Below are 12,835 nucleotides of genomic sequence, written 5' to 3'. Positions count from 1 at the left end.
AATACAAAATACAAAATACAAAATACAAAATACAAAAATACAAAAATACAAAAATACAAAATACAAAATACAAAATACAAAAATACAAAAATACAAAAATACAAAATACAAAAAATACAAAATACAAAAATACAAAAATACAAAATACAAAATACAAAAATACAAAAATACAAAATACAAAATACAAAAATACAAAAATAAAAATACAAAATACAAAAATACAAAAATACAAAATACAAAATACAAAAATACAAAATACAAAAATACAAAAATACAAAAATACAAAAATACAAAAATACAAAATACAAAATACAAAAATACAAAAATACAAAATACAAAAATACAAAAATACAAAAATACAAAAATACAAAATACAAAAATACAAAAATACAAAAATACAAAATACAAAAATACAAAAATACAAAAATACAAAAATACAAAAATACAAAATACAAAAATACAAAAATACAAAAATACAAAAATACAAAAATACAAAATACAAAAATACAAAATACAAAATACAAAAATACAAAATACAAAATACAAAATACAAAAATACAAAAATACAAAATACAAAATACAAAAATACAAAATACAAAAATACAAAAATACAAAAATACAAAATACAAAAAAATACAAAAATACAAAAATACAAAAATACAAAAATACAAAATACAAAAATACAAAAATACAAAAATACAAAAATACAAAATACAAAAATACAAAATACAAAATACAAAAATACAAAAATACAAAATACAAAAATACAAAAATACAAAAATACAAAAATACAAAAATACAAAAATACAAAATACAAAATACAAAAATACAAAAATACAAAATACAAAAATACAAAAATACAAAATACAAAAATACAAAATACAAAAATACAAAATACAAAAATACAAAATACAAAATACAAAAATACAAAAATACAAAATACAAAATACAAAAATACAAAATACAAAAATACAAAAATACAAAATACAAAAATACAAAAATACAAAATACAAAATACAAAAATACAAAAATACAAAATACAAAAATACAAAAAATACAAAATACAAAAATACAAAAATACAAAATACAAAATACAAAAATACAAAAATACAAAAATACAAAAATACAAAAAACAAAAATACAAAAATACAAAAATACAAAAATACAAAAATACAAAATACAAAATACAAAAATACAAAAATACAAAATACAAACACAAAATACAAAAATACAAAATACAAAATACAAAAATACAAAAATACAAAATACAAAAATACAAAAATACAAAATACAAAAATACAAAATACAAAAATACAAAATACAAAATACAAAATACAAAATACAAAAATATAAAATACAAAATACAAAAATACAAAATACAAATACAAAATACAAAAATACAAAATACAAAAATACAAAATACAAAAATACAAAAATACAAAAATACAAAAATACAAAATACAAAAATACAAAATACAAAATACAAAAATACAAAATACAAAATACAAAATACAAAAATACAAAATACAAAAATACAAAAATACAAAATACAAAATACAAAATACAAAATACAAAAATACAAAAATACAAAATACAAAATACAAAATACAAAATACAAAAATACAAAATACAAAATACAAAATACAGAAATACAAAAATACAAAAATACAAAAATACAAAAATACAAAAATACAAAAATACAAAAATACAAAAATACAGAAATACAAAAATACAAAAATACAAAAATACAAAAATACAAAAATACAAAAATACAAAAATACAAAAATACAAAAATACAAAAATACAAAAATACAAAAATACAAAATACAAAATACAAAATACAAAAATACAAAATACAAAAATACAAAAATACAAAAATACAAAAATACAAAATACAAAAATACAAAAATACAAAAATACAAAATACAAAAATACAAAAATACAAAAATACAAAAATACAAAATACAAAATACAAAATACAAAATACAAAAATACAAAAATACAAAAATACAAAATAAAATACAAAAATACAAAAATACAAAATACAAAATACAAAAATACAAAATACAAAAATACAAAAAATACAAAAATACAAAAATACAAAAATACAAAATACAAAAATACAAAAATACAAAATACAAAAATACAAAATACAAAATACAAAAATACAAAATACAAAAATACAAAAATACAAAAATACAAAAATACAAAAATACAAAAATACAAAAATACAAAATACAAAAATACAAAATACAAAAATACAAAAAATACAAAATACAAAAATACAAAATACAAAATACAAAAATACAAAAATACAAAAATACAAAAATACAAAAATACAAAAATACAAAATACAAAAATACAAAATACAAAATACAAAATACAAAAATACAAAATACAAAATACAAAATACAAAAATACAAAAATACAAAATACAAAAATACAAAAATACAAAATACAAAATACAAAATACAAAATACAAAAATACAAAAATACAAAATACAAAATACAAAAATACAAAAATACAAAAATACAAAATACAAAAATACAAAAATACAAAATACAAAATACAAAAATACAAAATACAAAAATACAAAATACAAAAATACAAAAATAAAATACAAAATACAAAAATACAAAATACAAAATACAAAAATACAAAAATACAAAATACAAAACATGAAAATACAAAATACAAAAATACAAAATACAAAAATACAAAATACAAAAATACAAAATACAAAAATACAAAATACAAAAATACAAAAATACAAAAATACAAAAATACAAAATACAAAATACAAAAATACAAAATACAAAAATACAAAATACAAAAATACAAAAATACAAAAATACAAAAATACAAAATACAAAATACAAAATACAAAAATACAAAAATACAAAAATACAAAAATACAAAAATACAAAAATACAAAAATACAAAAATACAAAAATACAAAAATACAAAAATACAAAATACAAAATACAAAAATACAAAAATACAAAAATACAAAAATACAAAATACAAAATACAAAATACAAAATACAAAAATACAAAATACAAAATACAAAAATACAAAATACAAAATACAAAATACAAAAATACAAAATACAAAAATACAAAATACAAAATACAAAAATACAAAATACAAAAATACAAAATACAAAAATACAAAAATAAAATACAAAATACAAAAATACAAAATACAAAATACAAAAATACAAAAATACAAAAATACAAAAATACAAAATACAAAAATACAAAATACAAAATACAAAAATACAAAAATACAAAATACAAAAATACAAAAATACAAAAATACAAAAACACAAAATTACAAAATAATACAAAAATACAAAAATACAAAAATACAAAATACAAAATACAAAATACAAAAATACAAAAATACAAAAATACAAAATACAAAAATACAAAAATACAAAAATACAAAAATACAAAATACAAAAATACAAAAATACAAAATACAAAATACAAAATACAAAAATACAAAATACAAAAATACAAAAATACAAAAATACAAAAATACAAAAATACAAAAATACAAAATACAAAAATACAAAAATACAAAATACAAAATACAAAAATACAAAAATACAAAAATACAAAATACAAAATACAAAAATACAAATACAAAAATACAAAAATACAAAAATACAAAAATACAAAAATACAAAATACAAAATACAAAAATACAAAAATACAAAAATACAAAAATACAAAATACAAAAATACAAAAATACAAAATACAAAATACAAAAATACAAAATACAAAATACAAAAATACAAAATACAAAAATACAAAAATACAAAATACAAAAATACAAAAATACAAAATACAAAATACAAAAATACAAAAATACAAAATACAAAAATACAAAAATACAAAAATACAAAATACAAAAAACAAAAATACAAAAATACAAAAATACAAAAATACAAAAATACAAAAATACAAAATACAAAAATACAAAAATACAAAATACAAAAATACAAAAATACAAAATACAAAAATACAAAATACAAAAATACAAAAATACAAAATACAAAAATACAAAATACAAAATACAAAAATACAAAAATACAAAATACAAAAATACAAAATACAAAAATACAAAATACAAAATACAAAAATACAAAATACAAAATACAAAATACAAAAATACAAAAATACAAAAATACAAAATACAAAATACAAAAATACAAAAATACAAAAATACAAAAATACAAAAATACAAAAATACAAAAATACAAAATACAAAAATACAAAAATACAAAAATACAAAATACAAAATAAAATACAAAAATACAAAATACAAAAATACAAAAATACAAAAATACAAAATACAAAAATACAAAAATACAAAAATACAAAATACAAAAATACAAAATACAAAAATACAAAAATACAAAATAAAATACAAAATACAAAATACAAAAATACAAAAATACAAAAATAAAAATACAAAATACAAAATACAAAATACAAAATACAAAAATACAAAAATACAAAATACAAAAATACAAAAATACAAAAATACAAAATACAAAATACAAAAATACAAAATACAAAATACAAAAATACAAAAATACAAAAATACAAAAATACAAAAATACAAAAATACAAAAATACAAAATACAAAATACAAAAAAATAAAAATACAAAAATACAAAAATACAAAAATACAAAAATACAAAATACAAAAATACAAAAATACAAAAATACAAAAATACAAAAATACAAAAATACAAAATACAAAAATACAAAAATACAAAAATACAAAAATACAAAATACAAAAATACAAAAATACAAAAATACAAAATACAAAAATACAAAATACAAAATACAAAAATACAAAATACAAAATACAAAAATACAAAAATACAAAAATACAAAAATACAAAAATACAAAAATACAAAAATACAAAATACAAAATACAAAAAACAAAATACAAAAATACAAAATACAAAATACAAAAATACAAAAATACAAAAATACAAAATACAAAAATACAAAAATACAAAATACAAAAATACAAAAATACAAAATACAAAAATACAAAAAAAATACAAAATACAAAAATACAAAAATACAAAAATACAAAAATACAAAAATACAAAAATACAAAAATACAAAAATACAAAATACAAAAATACAAAAATACAAAAATACAAAAATACAAAATACAAAATACAAAAATACAAAAATACAAAAATACAAAAATACAAAAATACAAAAATACAAAAATACAAAATACAAAATACAAAATACAAAAATACAAAAATACAAAAATACAAAAATACAAAAATACAAAATACAAAAATACAAAAATACAAAATACAAAAATACAAAAATACAAAATACAAAAATACAAAAATACAAAATACAAAATACAAAAATACAAAAATACAAAAATACAAAAATACAAAAATACAAAAATACAAAAAAACAAAAATACAAAAATACAAAAATACAAAAATACAAAAATACAAAAATACAAAAATACAAAAATACAAAAATACAAAAATACAAAAATACAAAAATACAAAATACAAAAATACAAAATACAAAAATACAAAATACAAAAATACAAAATACAAAATACAAAAATACAAAAATACAAAAATACAAAATACAAAAATACAAAAATACAAAATACAAAAATACAAAAATACAAAATACAAAAATACAAAATACAAAAATACAAAATACAAAAATACAAAATACAAAAATACAAAAATACAAAATACAAAAATACAAAAATACAAAAATACAAAAATACAAAATACAAAATACAAAAATACAAAAATACAAAATACAAAAATACAAAAATACAAAATACAAAAATACAAAAATACAAAAATACAAAAAATACAAAATACAAAAATACAAAATACAAAAATACAAAAATACAAAAATACAAAAATACAAAAATACAAAAATACAAAAATACAAAATACAAAAATACAAAAATACAAAAATACAAAAATACAAAAATACAAAAATACAAAAATACAAAAATACAAAATACAAAAATACAAAAATACAAAAATACAAAAATACAAAATACAAAATACAAAATACAAAAATACAAAAATACAAAAATACAAAAATACAAAATACAAAAATACAAAAATACAAAAATACAAAATACAAAAATACAAAAATACAAAAATACAAAAATACAAAAATACAAAATACAAAAATACAAAATACAAAATACAAAATACAAAAATACAAAAATACAAAAATACAAAAATACAAAAATACAAAATACAAAAATACAAAATACAAAAATACAAAAATACAAAAATACAAAAATACAAAAATACAAAAATACAAAAATACAAAAATACAAAATACAAAAATACAAAAATACAAAAATACAAAAATACAAAAATACAAAAATACAAAATACAAAAATACAAAAATACAAAAATACAAAATACAAAATACAAAAATACAAAAATACAAAAATACAAAAATACAAAAATACAAAATACAAAAATACAAAAATACAAAAATACAAAAATACAAAATACAAAAATACAAAAATACAAAAATACAAAAATACAAAATACAAAAATACAAAAATACAAAATACAAAAATACAAAAATACAAAAATACAAAAATACAAAATACAAAAATACAAAAATACAAAACATAAAAAATCAAAAATACAAAAATACAAAAATACAAAAATACAAAAATACAAAAATACAAAATACAAAATACAAAAATACAAAAAACAAAAATACAAAATACAAAAATACAAAAATACAAAAATACAAAAATACAAAAATACAAAAATACAAAAATACAAAAATACAAAAATACAAAAATACAAAATACAAAAATACAAAAATACAAAATACAAAAATACAAAAATACAAAAATACAAAAATACAAAATACAAAAATACAAAATACAAAAAATAAAAATACAAAAATACAAAAATACAAAAATACAAAAATACAAAAATACAAAAATACAAAAATACAAAAATACAAAAATACAAAAATACAAAAATACAAAAATACAAAAATACAAAAATACAAAAATACAAAAATACAAAAATACAAAAATACAAAAATACAAAAATACAAAATACAAAAATACAAAATACAAAAATACAAAAATACAAAAATACAAAAATACAAAAATACAAAAATACAAAATACAAAAATACAAAATACAAAAATACAAAAATACAAAAATACAAAAATACAAAAATACAAAAATACAAAAATACAAAAATACAAAAATACAAAAATACAAAAATACAAAAATACAAAAATACAAAAATACAAAAATACAAAAATACAAAAATACAAAATACAAAAATACAAAAATACAAAAATACAAAAATACAAAAATACAAAAATACAAAAATACAAAAATACAAAAATACAAAAATACAAAATACAAAAATACAAAAATACAAAAATACAAAAATACAAAAATACAAAAATACAAAAATACAAAAATACAAAAATACAAAAATACAAAAATACAAAAATACAAAAATACAAAAATACAAAAATACAAAAATACAAAAATACACAAAAATACAAAAATACAAAAATACAAAAATACAAAAATACAAAAATACAAAAATACAAAAATACAAAAATACAAAAATACAAAAATACAAAAATACAAAAATACAAAAATACAAAAATACAAAAATACAAAAATACAAAAATACAAAAATACAAAAATACAAAAAACTAAAATACAAAAATAAAAAAGGGGGTTGATTAAAAAAAAATTATCCAATTTTGTATTATGTCTGGTTAATAAACACATTTGGTATTTATTTCTAACTTTCCAAAGCATTCTAAACTATAAAAAATAACATTACGAATGTAAGACTACAAAAACTTTGCTTATCTTGTCATTGGATATTGCGGAAACATTAAAAAGATAGAAAAATTACTAATCACTATGAACTGTTCTTTACACGGAAAACAGACACGAATAGTTTTAAAAAAATTGTTCTGATTACCGATTTGGGTGATTTCTGCACGGTTTATAGAATTGCAATCAGCTTGCTTAACATAATTCAAATGTAATTCTCAGCACATTTAAATTTCCTTTTTTTTCAGTTTTCCGTGTGAGCCCAGCCCAGACACAGATTTGCACCACAGTGTGAAGCTCAACCAGATAACTCTCGCTGGCTGGGCTGACTGAGGGGTGATTGATTTACAGTACCGCTTCCGTCGACGGTCAGCCACTGGTGGGTAAACAACTCGATGAGCCGACGCCTGGGACACCTCTCCCAGAAGCTCGGGAACTCTTTAGGCTGATGCTGCTCGGATAACCAGGGTTGCTTTGGTGGGATGAATAGTTTGACGAGGTTGAACAAGTTTTGAACATGTGTCTAAAGTTTGAATCCAAGGGCGTCCTGCACCAGGTGCTGGCCACGTGCACAAGTAAGTGTATTCCATGTAGAAGACTTTGTAGACAGATAATTCGTTGCAAATTTTGGATATTATCCCCAGTTAACATCGTCAACTATGCCCATGGAGCTGCACTGGGCTGGGTTTCACCGTTTCTTCCCCTGCTCCAGTCCGAAGATTCTCCCCTCGAAACCGGTCCAGTGACCGTGGAGCAGGGCTCCTGGATAGGATCAATCCTGTGCCTGGGCGGACTGTTTGGAGCCATCGTTTATGGTTATCTTACGGAGAAGATTGGCGTGAAGAAAAGCATAGCTTCGTTGTGTATTTCAAACATGGTTTGTGGTCTAGGTAAAATGTTAGATCTGTAATTGAAATTGAATCCGATTCTAGAGCTTCTGGACGATAGTCTACTTTGGAACATCTGTATATCACCTCTATCTGGCAAGATTCTTGGCTGGAGTCACCGGAGGAGGAGTCATCGTGACATTTCCACTTTTCATAGCTGATATCTCGGATAGCAAGTTCGTCAATTACTCGACATAACTCGTATTGTAACTAATACTTCAATTTTCATAGAGTCCGTGGAGCCCTTGGATCCATCCTTGCCCTAGCAGGCAACTCTGGAATCCTTACGATGTACATCGTCGGTGATCTCCTATCGTACCGAACCGTTCCAGTAGTGATGATTTCGCTACCAACACTCTTCGCAATCCTCATGACTTTAATCCCAGAAACTCCACAATCGCTACTTAAGCAAAGAAACGTTACGCAGGCTGAGCAATCCCTCAAGTTTTATTCCGGACTAAAATCAGACCAAGAGTGCACTCCAGAGTTCAAGCAGCAGTTTGAAAAGCTTCGTAACTTCATTTTGAACAGTAAACTACAAAGTGACCGTTTGCAGCTTCAAGACTTCAGTGAGATCTGACCATAAATTTCAAAAATCGGCGTACTAACCACTCCACCCCCTTCAGCTTCACCGGCGGCCAAAAAGGGCATCCTGATCGGGATCTTCCTCATGTTTCTGAACCAGTTCTGCGGAGTCTTCGCCATCCTGACGTACGCCGTGTCGATCTTCAGCGAGTCCGGCTCGACGCTGAGTCCGGGAACGTCGGCCATCATCATGGGAGCGATCCAGATCGTGGGAACGATCGCGTCGTTCATCTTCATCGATCTGGCCGGGCGGAAGGTGCTGCTGCTGATTTCGACGTACGGAACGGGGCTGGGGTTGACCTGTCTGGGGGTGTACTCCTGGCTGCGGGCACAGAGTGTGGACCTGACCGGACTGGACTGGATACCGATCGCGAGCCTTTCGCTGACGGTGTTTTTGTTCTGCGTTGGGTTGTGCAACATTCCGTTCTTTGTGCTGCCCGAGTTGTTGCCGGCGAAGGTGTGTAAGGTATATAGGTCAATTCTTACATTACCATTTATTTGAATTACAGATTTGCAACGCTGGTAACACAATCAGCATGATATCGATTACGATATTTTCGTTCATCAGTTTGAAGGTTCGGTGCATTGCATCAAAAATTATTACAATAAATCTCTAAAATAATATTTTTTCAGATTCTGCCTATACTTTTGGAACAAATTCAGCTGCATGGAGCGGTGGCAATTTTCGCAAGCACTTGCTTCATTGGAGGCATCGTGATTGCGCTTTTTATTCCGGAAACCAAGGGAAAGAATTTGGTTAGTCCGGAAAATGTATGAAACTACGTTTAGGAACCCGAGCAGACGAAAATAACTTGGGAAAAACATTTTTTGATATTTGAAAATACTGGGACGCCCGGGCAGACGGTAATAACAAAATTCATGCCATTTCAATAACAAATTCTGTTAAAATAACAGAAAGTGTTATGGAATCTTCCAGAAAAATCCATTTTTGCATAAGAGATCAATAACAGTTTATGTTATCATAACAAAATTTGTTATTGGTCTGATATTGGTTGAAAGCCAAAACAACTTTGGAATAACATTTTTTGTTATGGAAGAATAACTCCAACTGTTATTGGGATGATCGGATTAGTTGTTAAAATAACAAAAAATAATAACAAAGATTTGTTCGAAGAATAACTAAAAATGTTATTAGTCTTTTATTACAATAACAATCCAATAACAAAAAAATCATAACGACGAATAACAAATGTTGTTATAAATAACATAAAATGTTATTGGCCTAGTATTTTCAAATATCAAAAAATATTATTCCCAAGTTATTTCCGTCTGCTCGGGACATTAACATATTATGTTATTATAACAAGATTTGTTATTCGTCGTTATGATTTTTTTGTTATTGGATTAATTGTTATTGTAATAAAAGACTAATAACACTTTTAGTTATTCTTCGAACAAATCTTTGTTATTATTTTTCGTTATTTTAACAACTAATCCGATCATCCCAATAACAGTTTGAGGTATTCTTTTATAACAAAAATTTTTATTCCAAAGTTGTTTTGGCTTTGAAACAATATCAGACCAATAACTAATTTTGTTATGATAACATGAACGGTTATTAAACTCTTATGCAAAAATGGATTTTTCAAGAAGATTCCATAACACTTTTTGTTATTGAAATGGCATGAATTTTGTTATAACCGTCTGCCCGGGAAATAAATATTATTTCTATTTAATAAAAAAAACCTTTTGGTTTCTGTACTAATAAACCATTCTGAAATGAACTTATAAAAGAGCTCATCAGTGATTATTAAAAAAAATAATTGCATTTTCTGAAAGTAAACTTCGAAAAATCGTGAAAAACCAGTTTTTTACGCAAATTTAAAAAGTTTTTTAATTCTTCAAATTATATTTTTAATGAAAATAAACAATAATACAAAGTTTGTAAAAAGCTAGTTTTTTAAATGGAATTGATAGTTAATTTTTTATTTTGGTAACCTAACACTAAAATCGTAATAGAAGATGGTGGCTAAAATGGCGGTGATTAAATATTAGAAAAAAAAATGCATTTTGTTATAAAAAGGCAATCAACTATTAAATTTTCGAATTAAATGTTGAAAATAAAATCAAAATTAAAAAGAAAACATTTTTTCTGTATGTGATTAGATTATCTGAAGTGTCATACAAACCTTCGGATAATCGAAACATCGGATAATTGAGGCTTCTGGTAATCGAATCTGGACTAAAGAATTTAGGAGATTAAAAAATTTTTGCATAATTATTATTTTTTGCTGGTTAAAATCAAAATGTTATTACAATTTTTAGGGCTTAAAAAAATATTTTTAATGCCACCTAATTTATCGGGCCATTGATAAAAGGGGGGGAGGAGACAAAAACTTTGAAAAATATTTGCAATAGTCTTATCAAATAAAGATTGAGAGGCTTTTTTTTTTTGAGACAGCAGATCGGTTAAAGACGTAAATATTTTTCAAAATTTATGTCCCTTGCCTCTGGGCATAGTCGAAGGTAAGTAGCAAAAAAAAATTAGATTATTTGCCATAAATAAAAAAAATTGACATCAGGAAAACCCTCCGATTCGATTCCTTAGGCAAAAATAAGTATCTGTGCAAATTTTGAGCCAAATCGGTTAAGGTTAAGGGGTCTCTTTTTATCATTGAAGTTTATATGTGGAAAAATCGCTGAAATGTATGGGGAAAAACATCGCATCAGGATTTTGGCAGCAGGTGGCGCAGTTCTCGCCCAAAATTGTCCAAGTGTGAGATTCTTGTAGGAAATTTAATTTCCTACAACTTTGTCGAAGGGTGCAAAACGATCAGAGTCCTAGTGACACATTCTTTTAGCTTGTACACAACAAATTTATGGATCATTTTATTTATAGTTTTTGATTGAAATATTTTAATCAAATTTCTATTAAATCAGGGTATAATAACTACATTAGGCCGTTGCAAATATTATTCAAAGTTTATGTCGCCCCCTCCCCCTCCCCCTTTCAAAAATGGGCTTCAAAATCAGAGGACGAAAAACAAAGGCAAAAAACTTTAAAATTTTAATGAAAATTGAAGTCTGATCGACTGAAAACAATCTAAAATGCATTTGTCTGCATTGATAATCATATCTAGCATGTTTGTGCTCGTTTAATAATATTTTGAATCATTTATTGTATACATAATTCCGATGTACAGCACCCCAAAAACTTTTTTAGATAAAAATATCATGGAAACTAATGACTGCAAAACAACTGGTTAGTTGTATAATGTATTTTAAAACCATGGCTTGTAAATTCATTTTTATACTTTTTAATTTTTTGGCCTTTAGAGGGCTTTAATAAAAAATAAAAATAAAATATAGAAAACTGAAATCAAATCTACAGTTTTTTCTGAATAGGTTCTATAAACATATGAAAGACAATAGTTTATAGGAGCTTTAAAAAAAACTATAGAAATGTTCTCTAATGTTCGAAGCGAAAAAGAGCAATATAATTGGGAAATTCTCAAATGA

The 12,835-nt window shown here is 22.0% G+C and overlaps 1 protein-coding gene across 1 annotated transcript; it reads left to right on the top strand.

Annotated features, from left to right (window-relative positions):
* The first annotated feature begins 8,221 nt into the window (after positions 1 to 8,221).
* Positions 8,222 to 10,244, top strand: LOC6041379 (facilitated trehalose transporter Tret1). Its single transcript, XM_038254862.1, has 7 exons — positions 8,222 to 8,458; positions 8,528 to 8,760; positions 8,816 to 8,946; positions 9,002 to 9,339; positions 9,397 to 9,812; positions 9,865 to 9,930; positions 9,989 to 10,244. Exons 1-7 carry the CDS (start codon positions 8,401 to 8,403, stop codon positions 10,130 to 10,132), a joined length of 1,386 nt encoding a protein of 461 aa, XP_038110790.1. The 5' UTR covers positions 8,222 to 8,400; the 3' UTR covers positions 10,133 to 10,244.
* The last annotated feature ends 2,591 nt before the right edge of the window (positions 10,245 to 12,835 follow it).

The sequence above is a fragment of the Culex quinquefasciatus genome, chromosome 2 (genome assembly GCF_015732765.1).
Source record: "Culex quinquefasciatus strain JHB chromosome 2, VPISU_Cqui_1.0_pri_paternal, whole genome shotgun sequence".
NCBI classification, from domain to species: domain Eukaryota; kingdom Metazoa; phylum Arthropoda; class Insecta; order Diptera; family Culicidae; genus Culex; species Culex quinquefasciatus.
Note: the sequence above shows the minus strand (reverse complement) of the source record. Positions and strands in the feature narration are given on the sequence as shown.

Excerpts from the sequence above, each read along its gene's own strand:
- LOC6041379 (XM_038254862.1), top strand. The coding sequence starts at position 8,401 with ATGTGTCTAAAGTTTGAATCCAAGGGCGTCCTGCACCAGGTGCTGGCC. Across the intron at positions 8,761-8,815 it reads CGTTGTGTATTTCAAACATG|AGCTTCTGGACGATAGTCTA; the intron begins GTTTGTGGTCTA and ends ATCCGATTCTAG. Across the intron at positions 8,947-9,001 it reads GCTGATATCTCGGATAGCAA|AGTCCGTGGAGCCCTTGGAT; the intron begins GTTCGTCAATTA and ends CAATTTTCATAG.